Below are 27,422 nucleotides of genomic sequence, written 5' to 3' on the forward strand. Positions count from 1 at the left end.
AGCAACTTTTATAACTGTTGTATAATTTGAATAGGTCTTAATAAAATATTCTGTTATAAAATGTTTCATGTTTATTCTTAACTTTTTACCGAAAAAATCCGATATAAATTACATAAGTTAAACTATTATAAAAACTGTTTTGCACGTACTTCAAGAATTTAGGGACTTTTTAGAAAAGAAAAAAAAAAATTATTGATCATTATAAAATTAAACGTATACATGGAAAAATCATGGCATTTTATGCTAAACAATTATTTTATCTTACGCTATGGTAAATGATCTGCCAAAAAAAAAACTAGGCATGAAATATACCATGTCAAATAAATTAAGTTTGAACTTATAACAAAAAGTTTGAAAAAAAGTAAAAAAAATGATGCAGCCATATAAGACTGCTCATGGCAAAATCCGACTGGCCAAAAAAAAAAAAAGAATTCCAAACAGAAAGAAAATTTAAAATAAGTTACTACATATAGGAAGGCTTAGTATAAATAAGTATGTGAATAAAAATATTTGTAGTTAAATAGCACTTAAAATAAACAGAAATAAACGTATAATCTAAACAAGGTTGAAATATTGTGAGAAAAAGGAAAACATATAGTAAAAGTTAACTTTGGAAATAAGTTTGCAAAACTCTATATGAATGATTAAATCAAAACTTCAAGTCTTGAAAGTAAAACAAGCTGTTTACTTGAACTGAAAGTAAAAAGCTTTTACAAGTACACGAGTTTGAAATATTTAAAACTTTGAGTTTTTAAATTAAAATATAGATCTTCATTCAAATTTAAAACAAAAATAACAAAGTATTACTTTGAGAAAACAAATGCTGTTCTGAAACGTCTTTTTGGCGCCAAAATAAATTTCACGCTCTATTGAATTCACGGGTGCAGCGAGTCACGTGACGACGAGGTCACGCTCGAGCTCACTGAGTTTTTCCCGCCACTTTTATCACCAACCTGATTATCCTTAGGCTTGTTGTCATTGAGGTTGAGGAACTTGAACGAGTCGGCCCACGACCTATACAAATTTTGTTTTCAATAAAATTTATTCCTTTTTTTATAAAGTATATTAATCTTAAACTGCAAATATAAATGCATTTATAATAAAAACAGTCCGAGTTCTAAACTAATTTAAGGAAATACAGTGTACTTTGTACTTAACAGGAATACATTTTTTAGAATTTAACATTGTACAAAGTTTCATTAAACTATTTTTATCAATTAAATTAAAACACCTGTTCCTGGTGTGGCCCTTATTCTTCATGAAATTGGCCGTCAAGTTGTCCGCAAACGCGAAAGGGTCCTCCTTGCCTGACGACCCCTGATTCTGGTTGCCATGGTTGCTTGAAAAAGTTGCCGCGGGTTTCCTCTGCAGGCAGAAATTTCCCGAAGTTTTGGGCTTCACCGCGTCCTTAAAGGCCTCCAAGTCAGGTGGTCCGTCGCCGAGACGCGGTAAGGTGCAAGATTTGCGACCGATGTAAGAGTTTTGGTTCTGGGGATTTTTGTGTGATAATGATTTTAACCAGCCGCCAATGTCGATCTGAGTTCGCTCATATCTGAAAAAAAATATAGGAATTACAATTTTAATGTATAAACTTTAGAATTTTTCTTTTAAATTTCAATTTAGCTTCATTAGCTTTTTTTAAACAACTCTGACATAAAAGTCATAGTTTTATTAAAAAAAATTATCTGGATTCTTTCGTACTCTGTTTAAATATTACATTTATTTGAATGAAAATTAGAAAATACAAACAACAAATATTTTGTACCAGGTAAATAAATAATCTAAACTGATATAAAGTTGAGTTATAAAACTTATATTTCTCTCCTACCTTGCTTATATACTAATAGCTTAGTAGAGTGATATAAACTTATATAACATAGACTTATATTTTTCTCATACCTTGCAATAAACTCATCGTGGAGAAGTTGGCGGTATTTTGGTCGATTCTCCAGTTTCTTTGTGCAACTGTGAAAATTATTTATTTATAATTAAATTTATATATTTTAAAAGTTTAATATAAAACTTGTTTGCGAAATAAAGTCTAAGCATTCATACATTTATTACAACATAGTACATTATGAATATATGTATAGAGACAAGAGGAAAATTTTTGACAAAAGATAAAAACTTTATTCTACTTACATACAATTATCTACCAATTAAAAATAACTCCCATGAGTTTTACTAATAACTGGGTTTGTACGCAAAATTTTTTGCAACTTTAGACTGAAATTTTATAATCAATAATAATAGGCTTGAATAGACTGAAAACGTAGCTTAACAGTTTTGTTGTAACAACATAACTTATTATAACAGTAAATTGTAGGTAAATTTTTAAACTTAAGTTTCAAACTAATCTATCTGATACGGCCCATTGAAAACATCATGAGAATTTGAGTTGTCGTAACTTGCATCCACAAAAGGAATACTTATTTTATTTTCTGAGATTACTCATTTTCGTTATTAGGACTTTATACTTAATATCTACTAGACATTTAATAGCTGTTAAAAATATTAACAATTAAAACATGTGTTTACTCGTTCTTAAATTTAAAATAAATATATCTTTAAAAAAAGCAAAATGTTTTAGAGAGCTTCCTACTTTAACTCTGGTAATTTTTGCTCCGATAGGTTTTTATACAAGTAGAAAACTTCGATCCCTTGGGCAGCATTTAAATATAACTTTTTAATACATTTACAAGTATTGATTGAATACAAAACTCCACTTAAACAAAATTTGGGTCGACTAAGGGCTAAACTAAATGCTTGATAAGAAATTCAAGACTAATCTACTCAAAATTAAATAATTCTCGTCCTCGAATGTATTTTAAAATATCGGTAATTTAAAGTATTTTTACTGACAAATCCTGACAATTACAAAAAAAATCTTAGTTTTACATAAACTACGAAAAACAAACTTTTGTTTACAAAGAAAATAAAACTCACAGTTTAAAACTTTACAATAAAAAAACTTTAACACAAAAATTCAAAAATTTTGAACTGACACAAACTGGTATTTTGCCAATATTCCCAAAAAACTAACTTAGCCTGACGCGTATGAATCTTGTTATAACTAAGTGTTGGAACATCTTGGGGAAATAACTTTGTGTCACAATTTTACTATTTTCCGAACTAAATTTGAACTATAACGCTAATCAATCAGGATTTTTTTGTTAAAATATTTGAACAAGTAAAGCTAAAAGATTTTCAGAAAGTTGAGAATAAGTGCGAAAAAAAAACTAATGCACATCTCACAACCAATTTTTTATTCTAATTTCACAAAATGGGTGACAGCTATTTTTAAGGTGAAACAGTTGTTTATGCGTAAGATAAATTTCTTTCCTTAAGAAATAAATGGTCAAATATATCAAGTAAGGATATTGTTATGAAAATTCAAGTAAGCCTAGCAAGTGTTTGGATGGAAAATAAATCTTAAATTTATTTATATAAATAAAAATGTAATTTAACATAACAGTAAATGGGAATAAAATGATAATTTTTTGCATAATACATAGCTATGTTTTTCAATCACTTAAATCATAATTGTTTACATTTGCATTTTCTAACACAACTGTTTTATGAACAGTCAAAAAAGTATTGTCATAATATTGCCTTCTATGATAATAAACAAACCAAGCTTGAATTTAGACACTGAAACATATCACATTAAAAAAGATTGCATATAACAGGGCAAAACATTAACTTAAAAACAAAGTAATAGTACCAGTATAAGTCAGTCTGATTTTTTGATAATTTGCAAAGTTAGTTTTTAAAGTTAGTTAATGATTTTTGATTTGATAAAACATCTATACTAACAACTTAATGTAAAACTAATAGTTATACATGTTTTTATATTCATGAATCTTAAAAACAAGTAAAAAAAAACAGGTTTAGTTTTGTATTTGTATTTAGTGCATTTAGGGTTTGCATTGGGTAATGGCAAAACTTATAGATAACAAAATAACATTGCCAGAAAGTTTAGTCTTTAAATTCTTAAACTTTTAACAACAACTACTATCAATGACGCAAATAATATTAACTTCTAAATACACTAAACTAATTTGTTACTTTGATTATTATTAAGCGAATCATCAACGAACAAACTAACAAGTTTTAATTAACTAAAACTAAACGAAAAAACTAAACTAAGAGCATTAATCTAAAATTAGTATAAAATGTACAATCTTGGGTTTTCCAAACTAGTTTTCATTATCGCTCCCTAAGTAAAAATTAAAAAAATCCCACTCTCCTTTGTTAGACATTGTCCATTTACTAGCTTGTTACCCGTATAATTCACACCTCATAATAGCTACAACTGCCCGAAATGTGCAGAATCATCATTTTTTGAGAAACCCAGGTATTATCTTAAATTAAAAAAAAAAACAAACAATCTGCTAACTAATATTTCCAAATCAATGTAGATGTCGATGATAATACAGGGTTGCCAAATATTTTTGGCAAATTTTCTTCCAGGTTATAAAATTACATGTTTTAGGGTTTATTTTTAGTTAAAAATTAAGTTTAAGGTTAAAAACTGTGTAAAATAGTATAACGACATAAAAAATATCTTAAAGCTTACTTTAAATGTGTTTTTTAGTAAAATTTTATTTGATGATTACCAAAATATTTTATCTATATAGTAGATTTTTTGTGTCAAAACGAAATCTTACTACTTAACATGTAAACATTTTAAAAATTCCAAGTTTTTTTTCAAAATTTCTCAAGTTCCATGTTTTTTAGCCTAAATTGTCAAATTCAAAGTTTTTTGGCAACCCTATAAATAAAAACAGTAAATGAAATAAAAAACAACTAACCATCTGTTGACAAATCTTCTGAAATCCACGCTGAAGTTGACGTTGCCAGGCAACGCGGGTGGATCGTGCTCCAGTATCTTGGTCAGCATCTCGAAATCCGTCTGACATTCACTGTAGGGGAATTTCCCGGTTGCGAGCTCGATCAGGGAGATTCCCAGGCTCCAGACATCGGCCCGAATGTCGTACTCGATCTTGTCTGGTGATATTCGCTCCGGCTGTGAGGGAAAAATTTATATATTTATATGTTAAAAGTTAGTTACCATATTGATATCTTATGTATTGTTTGATATTTAAAACATACAAAAGTTAGGGTAAATGTTTCAGTTGGGGACGGGTCAAATATGCACAAAGAATCAATTTTGCACGTGAGTAAAACGAATAAAAAAAAAATTAGTAAAAAAACTGCCGGCCAAGGATTGGGAGTAACAGTGACAATTAAAAATTATAAAATAAGTTTAAAAAAAATAAGAAGAAATAAAGTTACCGACCAAGGGTAAGGGGTACAGTGTTAGTTAAAAAAAAGTTTCAATCCGTGTAAAAGTGACACCTAGAACAAAAGTGTCTTCGTGCAAAAGTGTCCTTTCGTGCATATTTGAAACCTACCCGTTTTAATTTAATATACATATTAATATGTATATTAAATAAAATAGACACTACTTTATAACTTAAAAGAAATGATCATTTATGTACCATGCTATTATCAAAGTGTACATTTTTATTTACTTTGTTTTATAAGTGTTGATCACTATATACTAACTTCAATAAGAAAAATTCTGAAGTAGGAATTTTCAACGTTGTACTACAAAATACTTTTTAAAATTAAAGCTCGAAAAATACAGACATATTTGATACATTCCATACGTTAGTTGGAAATTTTTAAGCTGGAAATTTCATGATATATAAAAATTTTAAAATTTTGTAAATTTTCATTATCAGGGTTGTCAGAGATTGAGCTGAAAAATTTCCTGACTTTTTAAAGTCAGATTCTTAATTAAAATTGATTCAAAAATACTTAATCAAAGACTTAAAGTACAAATAAAGTAATAAAATATTTTTACTTGTTCCAAAAATTCTATTAGAACGTGAATAAATATGAATTGCAAAATCATTTTTTCTAGAATATAACATCAGCAAAATGCATTTTTTAGTGATGATAAACTTTCGTATTAAGAGCATGTTCATGTCAAGTTTCCTATTTTTTTTTGAAAAGTCTTATTTATTCCTGACTTTGTGGCAACCCTGCATTAACAATATTATTTTGCAAGTTTTTTAAATTTTTTGTATGAACTTTTAGTCTAAAACATGCCAAAATATACAATAAATATAGTCTTTTCTTATAGGAACGGGTCGAAATTGCACGAGGTTACTAAATAGCGCAAGAAAAAAATCGCACGAAGATACTTTTGCACAGGTTACATTTTTGCACGAGATTTAAAACAAAACAGAAAAAAAAAAAACTAAAAGATAAATTAATATAAAAAAAAACAAGTTACCGAACCGAGGGTAAGGGGTATCAGTAAGAGTAAAAAAAAAAAAAAAAAATGTAACCCGTGCAAAAGTAACTGCATGAAAAAGTGACCCTTCGTGCAAAAGTATCTTTGTGCAATTTTATCCCCTCGTGCAAAAGTGTCTTTGTGCAAAAATATCTTCATACAATTTTGTCCCCTCGTGTAATTTTGTACGCTCGTGCAAATTTGACAGCTACCCATTTCTTATATATGTTACATGAAAAAAAAAACAAATTATGTTTCTTAGAACTATTGAGCTATAATTTTAAAATACTGTAAACACTCAGAGTACATGTTTTTATAATGAATTTTACATTAGTGTTAATTTCTATTTGTTCTATAGTCGAAAATACCAGTTTTTAGGTTAATTGCACTAACTATTCCAAATGGAATTAGACAAAAAGTTTCCTATGATAAAAAAGATCGCATACATTATAAACAAATTCTTATGTAATTATTTGTTTAGATCATTATTTTTTGTCATATTCGATCATTAAAATAACCAAAAAAAAAATATTTAAAATATAAATGTGTAAAATTTTGTAACAAGCATGTATGTAATGGAAACTTTCATAAAAAGTTTTGCACATGTTTTTATAATCATTTATACATTAACCAGTAATTTTTACTTACTTTTTATTACGAAACGTCGCTTATGAGCATTAAAAAGGCTTAAATGGGGTTAAACGTTTTCTTAAACTAAAAACTCCTTTGTCATAAAAGGTCATACATTTTGGTATAAATTTATCAAAAATAAACCTTTGTTATTTCTGAGCAGTATAATTTTTTTATCAAGATTTTTTTATCATGAAAGAGAGTTGGCCACGTATTTTTTGTGTGAAAAGTATTACTTCTAACCGTAAAAAAGTAAAATTTCTTGGAAATATATTGTTTGGTTTTCACATGACTGTTTGCTTTTTGTTTGTTTGAGTACATAAAAAGTAATTCTGAATATACACACAATTTTGTGTGTACAAAAACTTTTTATAATAAAACAAATTTACAATAAGTGTGACCTTTGGCAGTTGTTATATAAAGTTTAACTTTTTTTTTATAAAAAATTACAAACCAAGATTTTGTAAATGTTTTGTGTAAAGTGTATTAAAAAAAACTATGTTTTTTATTTTTTTTGGTTTGGGAGCAATAATTTAAATGATCGATAAGCAATTAAAAGTCTTAAAAGTATTTATTCTAATAATAAAATTGACAGAAAACATCTCGTTATTATATTATATTAGTTGCACAAAAAAATATCTGAACTTTCTTTCACTACACCCAGAACCCAGTTTCTCAGTATTTTTGTTTGAAATAAAGTGACTTTTTGTAATTTCTATGAAATAAAACAAGAACTAAAAGCCATACAAGCAAGGCAACTGGCGTTTCTGGAATAAGTTGTTCCGATTATTTTTATGTAACATACAACAAAAAACTAACAGCCATATAGGCGACGCACCCAGCGTTTCTTGTTTTTGCCTTGCTGTCGACTAAACGTCCACTTATACCGAAATCACAAAGCTTCACCTGTGAATAAAAAATATATTTAGTATATATGTAGATAAATTTAATAATATATTTAACCTACTCCGAACTTGATACCAAATAATAAGTAACTCAATAGAAAAAAAAAATCACCTGCCGTGATGAAGCTACGAGGAAAGAAAATAAATAAAATTATAAAAAAAAATATATGTAATTATTTATCAACCTGTCCCGAACTTGACACCAGTATATTCGAAGGTTTCACGTCACGATGAATGACGTCATGCTTCTCCTTTAAATAGTGCAAAGCTTTCAGTACCTGAGAATATGTAAATTATGTATTATTAATTACTATATTATGTATAATGTTTCTCCTTCAAATAGTAGAAAGCTTTCAATACCTTTGAAAAAAAGTCAATATATTGGTATAGTTTTAGTTTATTAATAAAATTTGAAACAGTTTTCATCGTTTCACTACCTATGTAAATGAAATTAGCTTTTAGTTTTTGTTTATTGTATTTTATTGTATTATTAATTCTTTTCGTTCAAGTAGTGCAAAGCTTTTAGTACTTTTAAAAATGATAAAATCATTAATTTTTTAATTGTTTTAAGTTTTTGGTTTTAGTGATTCTCTATTAAGTAGTCGGTGGCATAGTAAACGTATTTAGTATTTTTTCAATTCAGGGCAGTGTTTCCTAAATTAACTTTCATGACCACATCCTTGGAGAAAACTAATGAAATTATTGTTTTTTTATATTCTTGGATCTGCAGGAAAATTACAAAATTTCTAGTGTAAGTTAGTTTTTTTGCATTCTATAATTGCCAAAAAAAAATCCCCTTACAAGTTATTGCTCCGACTTACTAAAGTCGCCAAAAAAGAGGTAATATCGCCCCCTTTGAGAAACCCTAGAATAGGGGTTGTAAATTCTGTGGTTTCTTACATGTAAACCTTTATGCATATAGTTTTGACGAACAAAGTGCAAAAAAAATGTTTCTAAACTTTTGAACACTTTGTTCATAAAAACCTGCTGGAAAACAAAACAAATTTGAAAACTAAATTGTATTTAGGTGGCAGGTTTTTAACACCTTTAAAATGAATTGCCAATTTGTTTACAATTGATCTTCAATAGTTAGTGAAGTTTTCTGTGAAAAATTTGATGTACTTATTTAATTTTACTAAAATTAAATCATATTGTGCTGTATGATTAAAAAGAGAGTTGTTTTCATAAGGAGTATACAGTTAATTAAAAACATGACAGTGCTTGACAACAAAACTTGTTATAAAACTTTTGGACTAAATTCATTTTATCTAATAGTTTATCATGATGCAAAAATATTATTTTTATCAGCCGCCAAACTTAACTCTATCTTATTTAAAATTCAAGAAATATAAAATATTATCCAGATAACAGCTTAACTAATTTTCGATTACAGGCTCTAATAAATCATATTTGAACTAATAATAATATAATATATTTGTAAACTAACTGCAACCAACAATTAACTTTTCAATGTTAGGTACTGTAAAATGTACTGATATATTTTAATGATACAACTAAAATAACTTTAACTAACAGCAACGCTTAATTTTCCGATGATAGGTTCGGGCAAAGGACCTCCAACTTTCTTTTTTAGTTTATCAAAACAAGTTTCCATTAACTCCATGCAAATCCATATTTGGCTCTGTGCAATTTATACAAATGATTTATTAATTGTATAAAGTTTTATTTTTAGAAATAAATTACAGCTGATGAACTATGTTTAGTTAAGATATAACTAGAAATTTTAATATGTATATCTAAAAACATATTTTATTTAAAATTATATCATAAGTAAACTTTTCAAACATCACTTCACATAATTAAAATAATATCTAAAATTTCAATCAGTGTCAGAAAAACAGTAACTGTTTATTTTACTAAACACACAAATAAAATTATCAAAAAATTTCAAATAAAAATTGCCTATCTATTTTTGGGATATCCTACGCAAATATTTGCGCAATCTCAGATTTTAAACACAAAAAGGAGAAATAATTCCATAAAAGGTCGCGCAAGTGTAATTTGCAAAGCGGTAATCTTTAAATTTAAATTATATGTGGTAAAAGGTCACCTAGTTTTTAGTTTTTCATTAATTTAAAAGCTGGGCTAAATACATTTGAATAATATTAAATTTCAATTTAAACTTGTACAACATGAAAAATCTAATATTATTTTTTTCAAAGCGAACTTTATGTTTACAATAAACTTTTGTAACAACATACACTACAATTATATGGCAAAGGTCATCTAGCTTTTAGTTAGATGTTTGTACAAATTGGTAAAATGCTTTTAAATAATTTAACACTCCGAAATAAACATGTACAATGTAACTTTAATACTAACCTTTTAAGCAAACGTAACTAAGTTTTTAATATACTTTTGTAACCACATACTAGCTTATTGTTAGTACTCTCTGCCAATATACCATTACTAAAATATTTGTTAGAAAGTATAGAAACTAATTAAAATTTCTTACAAAATGAGAAATTAATTGAGTATGAATAACTAAAAGTGGATTTTTGTTAATTGTTTGCAAAAATGCATTTATTTTCGCTTGAGAGGTTTTCCAAGCAATTTAATTTGCAATAAAAAAACTGTGAATAATATTCTCCACAAATCACTTTATTTTTAAAATTTTTGATAAGCGAAACCTGGAATAAAAGTGTATTTAATGGCCAGACATTAATAAAATAAGAGACAGAATATTTGTTTTTTACGCATGAGCGAGTTTTTAACCTAATTTGAACTTTACTGACTGCACAATTTAATATATATGTATTTACATAATAACTTAACTTATATATAAAACACAACTTTAAGACTGATAAATTTCTAACAATAAAATTAACACTATATCAAAAAATATATTTTTAGATTATCAATTTGCTGTATTTTCCATAAGCAAATTTATGTTATTTTTTTCAAATAATAGAGCGTTGTATGAAATGAAACATTGTAGTAACATATATATGATTTATCAATATATTCTAGAAAATTAAAGATTTGCAAAAACTTACCAAGTTACGTCATTGTATATAAATAAATACAGATTTTCAGAAACCTAATAAGAAACGTATTTCTGGCATACATATAAATATAAAAGAAATTTCCTTTTACAATCATAAGTTATAATGTGCAAAGTTCTTGGGTAAAATATTAAGTAAACTTAATAAGGAAATTACAGAACTAACTGCATATCAAAAAAAGACTTCATCTGAGTGGTTTTTAAAGTTAAAACTCACAAACTTTAAATTTCGATTGCAAAAAAAAATAAAAAGAAATAATAGATTAAGTTTGTTAAAAATGTTATTCACCTTATAAATTGATAAATCGTATACACAAAAACTTTTTTACTAGTTCCATAACATTTCAGTTTATCATAGAAAGCAAACAATCGTTATGAAACTTAAATTTTAAATAAACTATAATCGCAGTTGTTAAACTAGTTCCACTAGTTTTTATGAACTGACTAATTTCACGTCTTTCGTAATAAATATCAACTAAACAAATAATCTGTTTATTTTTAAATAACATTATTTGTTGAATAACATAAGAAGCCCATAAAGCCAAAGCAAATTTTTGAAAAAGGAAAACTTGACAGTCTATTGAAAAAATAACTAGTAATTTAATTTAGTTGAACAAGAACTTTTATCTAATATTATTTAACTGAACAAATAATCTGTTTATTTATTAGACAACATTGTTTGTTGATACATAAAATGCACCTAAAACCAAATGAACTTTTTTAATAAGGAAGTTTAACAACCAATTGAAAATATAGGCTAGTAATTGAATTTAATCAAACAAGAACTATTGTTAAAGGTAATAATCTTAAAATAAAATTTTCGTTTTGATCATTTAATTAACAATTTTATATGCAAATAAATTAAATAAAAACACAAAATTTATAATAAGTATGTTAAGAATTTAGTGAACATTAAAAATTACACGTATTTTATACTCTTATTAACTACTTTTAGTTGTCAATTTCTACATGTTACAAATATTAGTTTATGGTTGCTGCATTAATAAACTGCAATAGAACTTTTTTTCATAAAACTAAATTTTTTATAATTACTTTGCCAGTAAGTTTTTGTTATTATGTTAACATTTTTATACACAAACAACGTTTATTAGTTTAAAAGAAAATTAAAAATAAAGTCGAAATGAGGGTTTAAACTTTGATTTTTTATACTCTATTTAACTTTTATACATTCAGCCGTCTTCAAAAAGTAAATTAGTAAAAACAATTAATTACTAATAACAATAAAACATTTTTCAAACTATATTAGTGATTATTACGTTGAATTTCTACTTAAGTATTTTAATCTTAAAAACCAAAAAAAAAATCTTCATAATTGTAAAACTTATACGAATAAATAATAAACTTTAAAACTTATCTAAAGCATAAATTATAGGATACAACTTACTTTTAAATTTATATAACACAAAACTTAACTACAAAAATAAAACTAAGAACTACAATGATAAAAAATACTATTTCACACGTATAACTAAATAAAGTCAACAAGGCAGCAAATCCACAATATAATCCGATTTATTTTTACTTCATGAAAATAAAAATAATGAACAAACTTATTGTTTCATCGGTCGCAGTTGTCATAAATTTGATTTATTGTGAGAAAACTTTAAAGAATATTAAAAGCTAAATTGTGAAATTATACGGGATAAATACTGCTTTAATTTAATACAATGAAGTAATTGTTGCTTGGTTAAGTTGTTGTGTAAAGGCTAAAAAACAAAGTCTTGAAAGTAGCAAAGAGACTAAACTTTTATTTACTCAAAAAATCTAAGCAAATAGTTTTTGTTACAATTCTATAATACTAATTGGCAATATTAAACCCATTAAACTGTTTAGTAAACAAATTACTATTTTTACTTTGTAATTTCACTTACTTAAAAAGTAGGTAACAAATGTGATCAAGTTTAAATACAATTAGTCAGAAAGTCTATTACCAAGCAGCAAATTCTATCAAGTTTATTAATCATATTAATCATAGTTAGTTTTCTGCTGCTTATGCAAATTTTACTCTCTATGTACATTTTAATTGGTTTTTGTTTAGTGAGAAAGTTTGCTGACAAGTTTTCAATACTGGTGACATTTTTACTTTCTTTAAATAAATTATTACCTTAAAATCTAAATTAAATCTAAATAGTCACAAAAGTTCTGTGAAGTTTTATTACTTAGTGAAATTCAACTAGCCTCGGTGACAGTTCAACTTATTAAGTGATAAATTAATTGACCTAGATGACAAATTTACCGTAGCAAGTGACGATTCAACTTATTTAGAGAGAGTATTTATATCTAATGAGAATTTAAATAAACTCAGTGACATAGTAAAGTAAACAACTACACATTCATACTTAGTGACAATTTAACTCACCTCAGTGACAAATGCACTGTATCAGGTGACAATATTTATATATAGATACATTTCAACGAAGTTCAGTAGCAAATGTACTGTAGCAAGTGACACTACTAATATATGGTGACAAATGTATTGTAACAACATTAATATGGGGTGACAATTTTACAAACCTCGGTGACAAATGTACCGTAGCAGGTGACAATATGCGGGCAGTCGTGACTTTTTTGCACGACTTCCAAATCCATCAGAATTCTTTTGTTTTCTTCTTGGATACCTGTGCGGGCCATTTGCTGCGAATAAAAACAAATTTTGTGAATAAAAAGTTTTTTTTAGTGATTATAAAAGTGAAAGTTCATCTTTTTTTATTAAAAGTAAATATTCAAAATACTTGATGAATACTTGAAATAAATTACACTTTAATTTTATATACTTTACAAACATATTGCATTTTTGCGTTATAATTATAAGTTAAAGTTCATGCATTTAAACAATTCATATATTAAGCACTTCAGTGATATTAAACTTTAAACTTGTATTTGTGCAATTTGTTTTCAAACAAAAGTTTAGTTTGCTCAAGCTTCTAAATAAACAGATTAAAAAATCTGTATAAAAAAACAGAGCTTGCTGTCTTGTGCCCCCACTTTAGATCGTGCTATTTTTAATTTGATCTAACCTTATTTTAGTCATTGATAGTTTATATTTTTTAAATCGCCTTTTAATTTAACTTACTTATTTTATTTTTTTTTAATTTCGTCACGTTCTTGATTTAGTTGTATTTTAGTTAAATTTTCGTCTTAAACTACTTATATATACTTTTTTAAGTGTCACTAATCACCCCTAACTACCTTTCTATCTCTATATTTATAAAGTGCTGTAGATTTTCGTTTTATTATTGTACCTGAAGAGCTGCTTAGCAGTGAAACCCCGGTAGTATTAATAAACGTATGTTCAGAACGTATCGTCATTTTATAATCGCTTACGTTTGTTCGAGCACTTAAGTACTATCCATCTAAAGACTTATATAGTCTATTGTAGTTATAAAAAAAATAAGCGAATTATTATTGTCATTTGCTATTACAAGTTCAAATACAATACATTTGAAACAAAAGTCTAAGTATTTAAATATAAACTTTGTTAAAAATCAATAACAAAAATACCTTATAAAAAGATCTAAATACCAAGTTATTACTTCAAAGTTTTACAATAAATTATGTTATAATAAATCTCGCACATTATATCCTAAAACTCTAACTTGAAAACTGTAATTGTTCGATTTAGCAACCCTTTATGGATCGGTTACTTCTTATTATACTTTTTTAAATGTTTAAATTAAAAACTAAGGATAAACTTTAAATCTATTATATCTACAACAGGGATGCTAATAAACTTTTGTAAACTTTTTCAAAGTTTTCTTAATTTTTTAAAGGTTTTTGGAAGTATAAGTTTCTTGTCTAATTTTAGTTTAAATTTAAGTATAAAGTTAACGCTGTCTGAAACAGTATAAAAATATTGAAAAGATACTGTAATGCTACTAAAAAAGGGTTTTTTAATAAATGAAATTTAAAATTGTACAAAAAAAAAAAGTATTATAGATTTTTTGTATCAGAACAAAATTTCATTATTCTACATGGAAAAATTGTTTAAAGTTCTAGGTTTTTGGCAAATTTTCCCCAGGTTTTTAAAAGTACACGTTTTTGGGTCTATTTTTAGTTTAAAGTTAAGTTTATAGTATGAAGCTGTGCTTAATAGTATAAAAACATTGAAAAGATACTGTAAAGCTACATTAAATGTGTTTTTTAATAAAATTAATTTTTGATGATGATTAAAACTTTCTTTCTATATGATAGATTTTTTGTGCCAAATCGAAATTTTACTACTGAACATGTTGAAATTCCAGGTTTTTTTCAAAATTTCTCAAATTCCAATTTTTTTAGCCTATATTTTCAAATTCCAGATTTTTTCAGGTTTTTTGGCAACCCTGCACTAATATAGAAAATTAATACTTATTGCAATTATACAACAGTTTTCTTTTAATCTAGAGAATATAGAACTACGATATGACTAGTTTAACTGAATTATAAATCCTTTATCTTTTTGTTGTAAATTTAGGAAAAGTCATTAGATAATTGGTAAACTGATACAGACTATTGTAAAATTACCAACTGTAAAGTTACGTAGATGTTATTCTTCACCAACAAAATATTCTATACATAAGAATCAGTATCAATTTAGGGTAATTACATTGACAGCTTTTAAGTGATTGGTGGGCTTATGAACATATTGTAAATATAATAAATCAGCATCAATTAAGGGAAATTACCTTTACAGCCATTATGTGATTTGTGGGTTTGTGAAGCATCTTGTAGACTTGCCCGCAAGTCCCCATTCCAATCATGCCCATATTTTGAAAGTTACTGGTGCATGTCGAAATCAGGTGGCCGTTGAAGTTAAGGTTTCCGTTCCGCTTGATTGCGAGTTGCATTTGCATGCTTAATTTGTCACTAGGAAAAAATTGATAATATGTTATAAGTAAATTATGGAAATACAAAATTTTTTATACACTTAGTTTTCCACAGGAAATCATAGTTATAAAATATTTAATTTAAAATAGATAATTATTTTAACACTGATAACTCTTAACTTTATTTTAAGTTTTGTATATATAATTAGACTACTAATTTATCAACACTTTATTTGTCGCAGGAAAAATATTTCAATACATTGAAACATAAAAAATATAGAAAATATATAATAAATATTTTATTTGTCATAAACATGAAAGTACATTTAATACTGATGTTTTGGTCTGACTTGATTCTTTTTTTAACATCAACTATATTGAACTTAAATTATATTTGCAGGTAAAGTTTCATTTTAAAACTTAAAACTACAAAATTTTGTTTATTTAATAGTTGTTTTACTAAATATATCAAACTTTGGCAACTGAAATTACGTGTTAAAGAAGTTAAATTGAAAAAACTTAATTTTTTTGAGGAACTTTTTTTCATCTGAGTACTTAATTAGTTTTTAACTGTCAAAACAATCAAAACTATAAGTCAAAATTAAAGTTAAAAACAGTTTATAAAAGCGACATCTTAAACTTAAATTGTCGCATTCTTGAGAAAAACATTTTTTTAACTTTCCGGGAAGTTTTTCGGGAACTTTAATCTGCACTTGAAGGTAAAGAATGATTTCATTGACAATTGTTACAAAATTAGACTTTAGGTACTTTAAATATTAATTTTTAACCAAAATATATACCTTACATCACCAAGTATTTAAAAATTCGTAGGTCACAAAAAAATAACAAATCTCAAATAAATATGTTGCTTTTAATAACGAAATTAGTTCCGCTTACAAAGGCATATAAAATAAAATTGTATAAAACATATTTTTTAAAACAATAAGCTTTTGTATTTGTTGGTGGCAAATTAAATACAAGCACGCAAGATGATTAAATTTGCTTTGGAAATTTTGTTGCCTCTTAAAACGTTTTATTTGAAACAATAATACAAAAACCTTGTAGTTATAAATGGTTTGAAAATTAACGTTTCGTATTAAGATATCGTCAACAAAACAAATTGTAACTATTTTCTTAAACTCAACAAATCGTATGAAAATTGTATACAAAGTTTTGTTTCTTATAATTAAACCGCTACAGACTCTAATTATTTTTTATCACTTTTTAAGTATTTTTAATTATAAAACAATTATTTTCAAGTGCTCAAGTAAAGCATAAGGTAGTGCACGGTACTATTTGTATGTTCAAAATGCTTATATAAACACTAAAACCAATTAAAATGTTATTTTAATAAATAATATGATCGAACAAACTAATTTAGATGTAAATTGATTTGAATAAGAAATACTTGTTCAGAAAAATAATCAAAAAAAAAGTATCTTACTTTTTTAGATTAGCTTGTTTGTTATACTTTTATTTTATTAGATAAAAATATACAAGATGCTTAATTTTTTAGTTATAGCTTATTGTTGTTTTTTAAGTTTAAGAAGTATATCTTTACAAAAATTTTAAGTTGAAAAAATTTGGTTTAAAATATTAAAAAACTTTAGATTTTTTCTATAAGGACAGAGTTTAAACTTTTTTTTGAAAGTACACAATATCTTAAATAATTTAAGGTTAAATAAGTAATTACAGTTATTTATTTTCCAAAGAAAAAAATTTAATTTTATTTAAGATTTATTCTTGAAATTTCAATTTTCATGTACCTTGGTAAGTACATACAAATGTTGAAAAATTAATTTTAAAGTATTTTTTGTAGATAATTTGTTCTCATATAGAATGTATTTATTTAACTTATGTCTGTATTCACAAGTACTGTATACAAATGTATATATGAGTAGTTTAAAAACATTATATAATTGCAAAAAGTCAAGAATTCAAAAATTATTTAATTTTAAGTACAAAACTATTTAAAATTGACAACTTTTAAAAAAACTACTTACATTTTTTTCAAAACTTAAATATATAAAAATATTTTTAATGCTAGCAATTTACACTATCATTCACCTGTGTCTGATAAGCGGGAAAAATTTAGCGATCAATGAAAAAACTTTAATAATAAATTGTATTGTTTTGTGTTTTGGTTTTATACTAACTTTTTATTGACGATGAAAAAAGGCACAACATGTAAACCAAGATAAGTTGATCAAAACGTTTTAATTTTTTTTTACGTGTAATAATCTATTGTGAACAGAGTTTTTAAGCATTTCGAACAAATTTTCAACCACTTTTACAAGTAGTTAATAAATAATCAGCTTTTTTTAATTTATCTTATAAAATTATTCAAAAAATAATGCAGCAGTGCACTAAAAACTTCTAAACCCCTATTTCATTTTACCAAAAATTAAATCTAAACATTTACCCCTAATCCATCTTACTCAAACATATAACAAAACTAAATCAAAGGTATTAATAAAACTTAAAATAAACAAAAATCAAATTTTAGCTAATCCGAAGCGCCTTAATTTTGTAGCTGACAGATTTCAATAAACACAACAGTTTAAAACTTTACATAAACATATGCATTGAGATTAATTCAAAAGTAAACAAATCATAAATAATGGTAAACTAATTAGTAGATAAAGAGCTAACTTTTGTAAGCTAATAGTTAATAACGTAGCATATGAAAACTTACTTTGTAAGAGTCGAAATAACAAAATACCTAATAAACTAATACAGTAAAGCTAACTTTCGTTTTATATTAAATGATAAAATAAGAACTAACTTCTTTTGAGGCTGATCAGGAATATTAAATCTAGTTGTTTTTTTCGCTGGTTTTGTCTCTGAAATGTTATTCAAAGGATAAACACATAATTAAAATTGAAAAAGGAAAACAAAAGGTCCATAAAACTATGCTTTATATAAGAAGTTTAATTAAAATAAATTTTTTAAAGCTGAATTTGTACTTTTCTATGAAAAAAAGTCTTATGTACGTAATTTAGACTTATTAAAAACATTTTGTCAAAAAATATTACATTTAAAAGTATAAAACTAGGTTTATCAAAAAACTTTTATTTACGAATACAACAGTTTTGAATAAACTAAAGTATAAAAATATTGTTTTTTTTTTAACTGAGAACTAATAGCTTTGAGAAAAAGATTTATAAGTAACAAACATAACTATTTCCAATTTAACAAGATCAGTCAGAATTACAATACAAATACCACCGTCTCATGCTTTTTTGGTTCATACTCGAAATTAGACTACTAACACATATTTTATAGTTACTGTTTTTTACTAACTAAAAGTATATTCAAACGTAAGACAACTTTTTTAACCACACAATTTGCAATAATCAAACACGTGGTTGAAGCTTATTAAAACTCACCGGATAAATTTAGAGGTTTGAAAGGATTGGTGTCGACAGGCTTCTTATTCAGGTTCAGATCAAAAGTTGGTTTTTTGTTTAAAGTTAACTCCAGATTAGGTTTTTTGTTTAGATTTAACTCAATATTAGGTTTTTTGTTCAAATTCAATTCCAAATTAGGTTTTTTAATTAAATTCAGTTCCAAATTTGGTTTTTTATTTAAATTTAAACTCAGGTTGGGTTTGGAAGGCGGACTTTCTACTTTCAGTTTTCCTGCAAAATAAAATCTAACATTACAAATACAGCTTTTTAATTTAACAACTTTATCTTTAAAACTTTAAATTGAAAAACCTGGAAAAAATCAGTTTATAATTACGTATTTTTTATGCCGTTCTCTTGTATGTTTTAATGTTATGTTTCAGGTTCTTGAAAATAGATAACATCTTGTAAGCAGTTTTACAAGTAAACAAATCATAAATAATGGTAAAATAATTAGTAGATAAAGAGCTAACTTTTGTAAGCTAAAAATTAATAACGTAGCTTATAAACTGTTGGATAAACAAGTTTAAAAAAACTTTAAAAAAATATAAATAATTATCAGCTGTTTTTTATAATAAAACAACCCACCTAATCCCAGTGAATTCGGCTTCTTTCTGGGATTGAACGAGCTGATTGTATTGTTCAGCTTGTTTTCGAGAGCTTCCAAATTCAAACTGCTCGGCTTCGACATTTTCGTTGTAATGTTAAAAGTGTGTTTTGCTGGAAATTCATAACAAAATGTGACAGTGTCAACAAAACTCTGCTTTGTTTAGATTTAAATTAAAAAATAAAAGTTGACACCAGTCGTGGCAAAGTTAAATAATAAATTTTAAAACAAATGATGCCATAGAAAAACATTTTTTATTTATGGTATTATTTTATAAGATTATTCAAGTAAATACTCTAACGAAAACTTTTATAAATGAGTCTGATTTAGTAAAATAAATAATATTCTAGTTTAGTTACATGTTTACTTCATTTGATACTCAATAATTTAAAAAGTAATGATTGATCAAAAAAGTGCTTATATTCAACTATAAGCATTAAGTTTTGGATGCAAATTTTACCTCGAATCTAAAAAAAAATAAAAAGAACAGTTTACTATACAAAGTTTTTTCGTTTAAACTTTTTTATGAAAACAAGATAAAAACAAGAATGTTAAAAGTAATTGAAACATATTTCGTTTTGAATAGCAATATAACTTTTCTGTGGATAAACTATGTAAAAAGTACTCAAGTTACAAGCATAAATACTAAATCATAACAAAAATAAGTTCAACAGTTATTTTCTAAAAACTTCAAAAAGAAAAAGAAAAGTTTTAAAATAGTTAAAATATATAAAAAAATCTGTCAAAAGTAAGTTCAACATAAGTTTAAAATAAATAAAAAACTAAAGAAAATAAATTAAAACAAAGTTTTAAAATAGTTAAAAAATATTAAAATTTTGTTAAACACTACTACTTATATGAGCTACAATTAAATGGTTCGGATTTTTAAAAGAAAAATGTTTTATAAGTTAACTATACTGCTTTGTATAAGTAAATCAACAAGCAACTAAATACAACATAATTAGATTTAAAGTGCCTGATTAAAAACACAAGCACTTTTTTAGTTTACTAAACAATTTAATAAATATACTTTAGTCTGTAAGTTTATTATTTTCAGTAGTGTTTATAAAAATGAAATAAAAAATTTAAAAAGTAGAAACTTCATAAAATTAAAATTGGTTTAAAAGTATGTGTACAACTTTTTTTATAGTTAGAAGAAAACCTGCTAAAAAAAGATTTATTATTGAAAACTTCATTAACTGAGTTTGGAAAAAATCAAAATATAAACTCACAAAAAAAATTTCAACAAAAAGAAATAAATATTAGTAGAATGCGTTTAGAATGTTTGGAGTATAAATTTTATCAAGGAAAGTTTTTAAAACAACAATATTTCCTTGTAGCACGTGTAACAACTTTATTCAACAATGAAATATTGCACATGTAATTTTATTATGATAACAAAAAGTAAGATTATGTAACCAAGCGGTGTATTGACTATTATTGAAACTATTGTTTAGCTTTGTTTGTGCTAACAAAACTATTAGAATGTTGTATAAACAACTTGTGTAACATTCAGTCACTAGTAAAAAATATATAAGCTTCTACAGTCTTGCACTTTCTAAACTTTTTATAATTTCATAAACCTATGCTACAGGCTGTTAATCGTAAAATGATAGTGTTAAAGAAAAATGTTATTTGAAGAACTTTTCCCTTGTTCAGTTTTAAATATCGAGGTATCCGAGTTAATTTTAACAAAACTCCACAAGTTGAAACAAAAGTTTTTTCTCCCACATATTAAACAGAGGTGACCACATTGGAGAATGGCACGATGGGGCACGTTTCTTCCAGGTACATGGCGTACGTGAAGTACTTCTCAGCGTTGTCCAGGTCGCCCTGCTGAGCGATCAGCGTGGCCAGTTTGAATATTATCTGGTGGGACGTTTGCTTCAGTGAAGCCGCCTGTCTTAACAACGTCTCTGCTGTCTCAGTGTTTCCTAAGAATATATTTAAAATTAAATGTTTGGTAACAACTGTTAGTGTCGGTTTAAAATAACTTGGCTTACTTTCTACAAGTAGATCTTGATTAAAGTTGTTTTACCTTACCTTAAAAAAAATTGAAATTGTTTGTAAAAAATTAGAGTTCATATTTTAAACTTATTGAATTATAAAACAAATTTGTACAAATTATTAATAATTGGCATACATTAAATAATTAAATTAAAAATAAACTTCAATAAACCTTATCTAGTATCATAAACTAGTTTAAACTTGTAAAAATGACATTTAAATTTTTATATCATATAAGATAACTATATACTTAAATTTTTAAAATTAAGTTGTAACAACATATTAAACTAGTGTAAACCACAATAAAGGTTCTTTTCTTAATAAAATAAGTTGCTAATTCATGATATAATATTTGACTTTACTATTTTTCTTAAACTGGTTATAAATCCAAATTACCAGTAGAAGATTGAAATTAAAAAAAAAAAACAAACAAATAATAAAACTTCTTCAAAACTTTAAACAACTTTAAGTATGTTTCAAATTTATAAACTTTAAGTGTTAAGTACAGTATATAAAATTCTTTGTTTAAAAATTGCTATTTGTAAAATAAATAACAAATGCAACAAGTACAAACTTACCTTGTTCAATCAGCAAACTTGACAGGTAGTATATGGCGTCCACATTAGTCGGATCGGCAGTGAGGGCGAGGTTGTACATGTGCAGCGCCTGCTGCTGGTCACTACTCACCTCTCTCACTCTCCCCCTCATCACAAACACGTCGGAGCTCAACGGGCTGATCGCCATGGCTTCGTTCAGGCACTCCTCCACCTCCGACAACCTGCCAAGCTTCAAATACACTTCAGCAATCAACAACCAGGCTCTTGTGAGCTCCTTGTTCTCATTTGTGGTGGTGGAGCAGATGCCTAATATGGTGGACTGGTTCTCGGACGCCTGGGACTCTTTCAAGCTTCTGGGGAGGTCTGTAAGGTCCTCGATATTGCAGACAAAGGATGGTGACTGAGCGCTGGTCAGTTTGAAGAAGTCCAGGCAGGTTTTGAGGGCCGAGTCCTTGAAGCCAAGGTGGAGTTCAATGTGGCATTTCATCGACATTAAGAGTTTGTCGCCAGGGTAACTTTTGAGGCTGTCCTTCAAGCTCTCCAGTGCACCTTGGTAGTTTTTCTTGGCTGTCAGAATCAGAATGACTAGCTGCAGGGCTGGCAGGCACTCTGGATCGAGGATGAGAGCCTCCCTGACTTTCTTGAAGGACTTGTCAATTTCCCTGTTTTCTGCCAGCAGTCTGGCTGAGCACACGTAGGGCAAGGGGTCGTGACTGTCCAAGGTTATTGCTTCTTCAAACAAACTCAGCGCTTCATCTTGCAACTGTTGTTTTTCTTTAACCAACGCGGAATTTCTACCCTTTATACTCTTCCCCACTCCTAAACTTATCAAAGCTTTGGATTTCTCAATCTCATGCAAACCCTGTTCCTCTATGTGCTTCAAAGCCAAAAGTGAATACTTAATACCCAAATCACAGTCTGGCTCCTGTAAGTTGTAGCACTTTCTTGCTAAAAGCATGGCAGTGTAGGGATCCTCATTGACCCTAAATGACTCTGTAAGTGCTGCAATTGCCGCCTTATCGTCTTGACCCTGGCAGGCCAACAAAGATGTGGTCTTCCAAAGATGGCCGTGATCAAACATGTACTTGTAGGCGGGCTTCAGGCTGTTTGCTAAATATTCCTGGAAGCCATCAGGCAGCATAGTAATTACTGATAAATTGTACAAGCTGTCTGCTTTCTTTAATAATTCTGTCCTGGCCGACTCAAAAGCTGGTGACATGTCCAACAATGGGTCAACGTTGAGCAGCGTCTCAGAAACTTTCAGTGCTAGAACCTGTTCTTGCACCAAACTATCCTGCTTGAAAGAATTGATGTCTTGCTTGACAATGAACGATTCAAACTCACCAGGTAAGTTTAGCTTGTAATCGTAGTTGCTCTTGGAAGTGTTGGTTGACAACAGACTTGCCAATTTGTAGCTCATGTACTGTCTCAGGTCCAGAGCGCCAACGTTTTGGCTTTTGGTGGCAGTCAGCAGCAGCCTCAGCATCGAGATGACTTTGAGGACATTTTTATCCTCCAGCATTTCAACATAGTTTTTAGTGGCTGTGAACAAACAAAAGCTGACACTTGACAGGTTGATGGATGACAGCTGGCACTCTCTGCTGTCAGCTCTCTTGCCAGACTTCACCTCACAAGTCAGCAGCTTGAGGAAGTAAACAAAGCAGTTCTCATAAGAGTTGATGATATCCTCACCGCTGTGAGACTCTACCTTGCTCGTGCAGATTCCCTTCATTGCAAAAGCTTCTGACACCAGCATCAGCCTCCTGCTCTGCTTTAAATTGTTCAGGCTGGTCCTTTTGAAGAGGCTCAAGCACTTGTCGTAGTTCTTGTTCAGCAGATGCACCTTCATCAACAGAATCCTGGATTCCTCAAACACTTTGAAGTAAGAGTCCTTCTCGTTGTCACTGGGCGAAACGTCCAAAAGGAAATTTTCTATGCTTTCCACGCTTTCAGTGTCAATTGTCACTTTGTCTATTTCCTGAACTTCTGCCAAGATTTCTTCTAGTTTCAGTTCCTGGTTCAGTAGTTTTGAGATTGTGTTGGTGCCGTACTTGTGAGTGTAAGGCTTCAATAGTTCGGTTAGCTTGGAGTAATTTCTTTCGTTTAAAGCATCCAAAAGACTAGTTTCGTACTTGTGGCGTTTTGAAATTGTCAGCATGGTTTGTTCAGTATGCTTCTTTTTATTTAATTAGTCTAAAAGAATTGAGTTCATTTTTAAACTTTGGAAAATTAGGAGAACTTGTAAGTTCATTATTTATGTTCCTTAATTTATTATACTATTACATAGTTTGATTATTTTGAATGTACATTTATATGTATAATTAAATCTACAAACTAATAGTATTGTTTTTTAAAAAAACTTTAAGTAAATTAAACTACTTTAATTTTAAACTAATAGTCACTGCAGTTCAGTCAAGATAATTATTTTAGTAGCTTAACAAAAGTAATTAAATTAAAGATATTTTCCTAATTACTACACAGAATAAAAATTTTACTAAAAGCTTCTTTTTAGTAATTACTTACAAAACTTGCAATCCAGGTGGTATAACCAAAACTTGTTATAGTAAAGTACTAACAATAGAACAAAATTAAAACATAATACCTGATGTATTGAATAGTAATGAAAACTTAAAAGATATATTTTTATTACATTTATGTTAAAGAATGAAGCTTTGATCTAAATCAACACGCTTAAAAAAAAAAACTAACTAATTTTTCAATAGTTTAACTAATTTCAAAATTATTTAGCTTAAATCCAATACTTATATAAACGCATTTTTTCAAAAATCCACAGTACTTTGATCTTATAAATAAGCTATACAATAAAGTTGACTTGTGTTAATAACACCAAATTAATTTTAATTTTCTTCCAGATACTATGAAATAAGTTTTCATCTCATAAACTTTGACATCTTTATTATTTATAAAATTAAAAAGGAATAGTTTTATTCTTTATTTATTTTAATTCTCAGGTGAATAAAATATGTGTATGTAAATTAAAATAGTTTTACTAAACTTTAAAAATTATATCTAGATTAATATTATATACTGTTGTATTAACTTTGCACTAGCTACGTCTTGTTGTCATGTATCAGATAAACAAATAAAAAATAACTAAAACAGTACAGCTTTATGCTTTTAAAACTATTTCTAATAGGTAAATTTTATATAATGTGTATCTATACTGTCTTAAACAAACTATTAAGAAAATTCACAGGTATTCAAAAACTACTATAGTTTAAATTTGTATTGATTATCATAAAAAAGCCAAGGAGCTACTTGTTAGTATACTACATCAGCAGTCACACATGTTGGTAAAATAACTTTTGTCTGATGTTAACATATCATACTAATCATGGTTTCCCAGCCAAAGGTGCGAGATCACTTTTCAATTTTGTTTGATAAATAAGGAGATTTTTCATTAACTTGGGCGACTGTGCGCCTTTTTTCTAAACAAAACATAACTACCGATTTTTAAAGCTAACAAGCAATTTGAAACATATAATATGGAGTTCTCAATGAAGTGCAAAAGTCTTAAGTGTTTTAAAAGCTAATTTTGAAAATAACACAAGTTATTATGTACTTAATATGTACTGCAAGGAGTGCGAGAACAAATTAAAATATTTTAATGGTGCAATGCATCAAAAGGTTTGGAATTACTGATGAAAATAGTTTTAATTTTTATATACTATTTCCACAATTTTACAGGATATATAGGTAATAAGCAGTATAAAATAAAATAATTTTGTGTTTAGCAGCTGTTAGAATGTCCAACTAAATAAAAAATAATGCATTAAATAAATTAAAAAATGTATAAAAATACATTTGTTAAAAAGTAAATATTTATACATTATTTTAGAATGTATTAGCTTATACTAAGGTTTCTCAAACATATTTTCATAATTTCTTTTTTTATTCCGGGACTAACAGGCATTTGATGGTTATTGGTCAAGTTTTCAAATTAAAAATCTTTGTGGGCCACAGTTGCTGTTTTAGTCACAATATAACATTTCTTTTTTTATTCGTCTTTACAAACCCAAGAATAACAGATGTAAGTTATTTATTTACACACTTACTCTTATGCTTCTATACTAGTTAAGGCAGGGTTGCTACTTTTTGAGTCCTAAGTGGCCTTTAATTTTCCCGAGATATCTTGAGTTTTTTCAAAATCTAAAAACAAAATTTTAATTAAAAAAGTTAATAAAATTATCATAAAATAATAAAATATTGAAACTAAATCTCATTAAAAATCTAAAAAAAAAATTGTTTTGAGGTTTTCAAAAATATAAAAACTATCCTGAGGTTTAAAAAAACTCAAAATATCATAAGCTGTTCTGAGATTTTCAAAAATTTCAAAATATCCTGAGTTATCCTGAATGTCCAAGTGTGTGTGGCAACTCTGTTAAGGGTCTAATACTAAATAGCAAACTAAAGTTTGTAAAACAGTATGCCCTAACTAGCTTACATGTATCAAAAAAAAACCATACATAAGTTATTTTAGTTTGCACTGAAAATTTAGTTAAGGTTAAAAATACATTTTAATGAAATTTGTTTGGTATGTTTACAGCAAAAAAGCTAACAATAACATAATTTATAAGTTTTTAACATTATCTATAACTTTCAAAATAAGTATATAAAAATTATAATAAGTTTTTATTCTTAAGAGCAAAGATTTTTTATTTTATAAAGTTTTTTGACATATTTTTGACAATTGCCTGTATTTAAGGATGATTGAGTGTATCTAACAGGTATAAGTGTGGTTTGAGGTTGTTCACAAAAAAATTTAAATAAGTTCATGTTCAAGTTATAAAACTGAAAAGTTTACACATTACCAAAAATACATGAGATTTTATGTAAAAATGGGAACTATGATTTTAAGCTAAATACAAAGTGGTAATAAATTTGTCCTGTAATGATTTATACTTTTATGCATTTCATAATAACAACATGAGTTTTTATATTCTCACTATATTGATGTGAATTACAGTAAGAACCTGTCAAGCATTTCAAAGGATTTTTATAAGTGTATGTATAACAGTGTATTGTGGTCTCTATGGGGTTCATATTCCCATACTAAACTCTGTAGGCTACAATCAGGGGCCACTCTTTAAGGCAAAAAGTGTTTTATTAACTAACAGGAGCTACATCAAG

General features: G+C 27.1%; 2 protein-coding genes across 2 annotated transcripts; both read right to left on the reverse strand.

The window, feature by feature from the left end:
• Window positions 1-108: 108 nt before the first annotated feature.
• Window positions 109-19,816, reverse strand: LOC145843861 (dual specificity mitogen-activated protein kinase kinase 7-like). Its single transcript, XM_082951112.1, has 12 exons — window positions 19,689-19,816; window positions 19,083-19,334; window positions 18,479-18,536; window positions 15,553-15,733; window positions 13,403-13,522; window positions 9,377-9,484; window positions 8,028-8,120; window positions 7,757-7,843; window positions 4,815-5,029; window positions 1,900-1,965; window positions 1,232-1,552; window positions 109-1,014 (listed from the first exon to the last, which is right to left on the reverse strand). The coding sequence occupies exons 1-12, from the start codon at window positions 19,789-19,791 to the stop codon at window positions 876-878; spliced, it is 1,743 nt and encodes a 580-aa protein (XP_082807238.1). The 5' UTR covers window positions 19,792-19,816; the 3' UTR covers window positions 109-875.
• Window positions 19,817-20,988: 1,172 nt separating this feature from the next.
• LOC145844347 (tetratricopeptide repeat protein 7B-like) lies at window positions 20,989-24,429 on the reverse strand. The gene is made up of 2 exons (XM_082951741.1): window positions 22,293-24,429; window positions 20,989-21,641 (listed from the first exon to the last, which is right to left on the reverse strand). The coding sequence occupies exons 1-2, from the start codon at window positions 24,427-24,429 to the stop codon at window positions 21,442-21,444; spliced, it is 2,337 nt and encodes a 778-aa protein (XP_082807867.1). The 3' UTR covers window positions 20,989-21,441.
• Window positions 24,430-27,422: the final 2,993 nt, after the last annotated feature.

Source organism: Thalia democratica, chromosome 9 (assembly GCF_965202585.1).
Source record: "Thalia democratica chromosome 9, ktThaDemo2.hap1.1, whole genome shotgun sequence".
NCBI lineage: Eukaryota > Metazoa > Chordata > Thaliacea > Salpida > Salpidae > Thalia > Thalia democratica.

What these genes read in the sequence shown, in the direction of transcription:
- LOC145844347 (XM_082951741.1), bottom strand. Translation starts at nt 24,429, where the DNA reads ATGCTGACAATTTCAAAACGCCACAAGTACGAAACTAGTCTTTTGGAT. An exon ending in AAGTTTGCTGATTGAACAAG is followed by an intron (nt 21,642 to 22,292) that starts GTAAGTTTGTAC and finishes ATATATTCTTAG; the next exon opens with GAAACACTGAGACAGCAGAG.
- LOC145843861 (XM_082951112.1), bottom strand. Translation starts at nt 19,791, where the DNA reads ATGTCGAAGCCGAGCAGTTTGAATTTGGAAGCTCTCGAAAACAAGCTG. An exon ending in CAAACCTCTAAATTTATCCG is followed by an intron (nt 18,537 to 19,082) that starts GTGAGTTTTAAT and finishes ATAACATTTCAG; the next exon opens with AGACAAAACCAGCGAAAAAA. An exon ending in GGTGCGTCGCCTATATGGCT is followed by an intron (nt 5,030 to 7,756) that starts GTTAGTTTTTTG and finishes TTTCCCTCACAG; the next exon opens with CCGGAGCGAATATCACCAGA.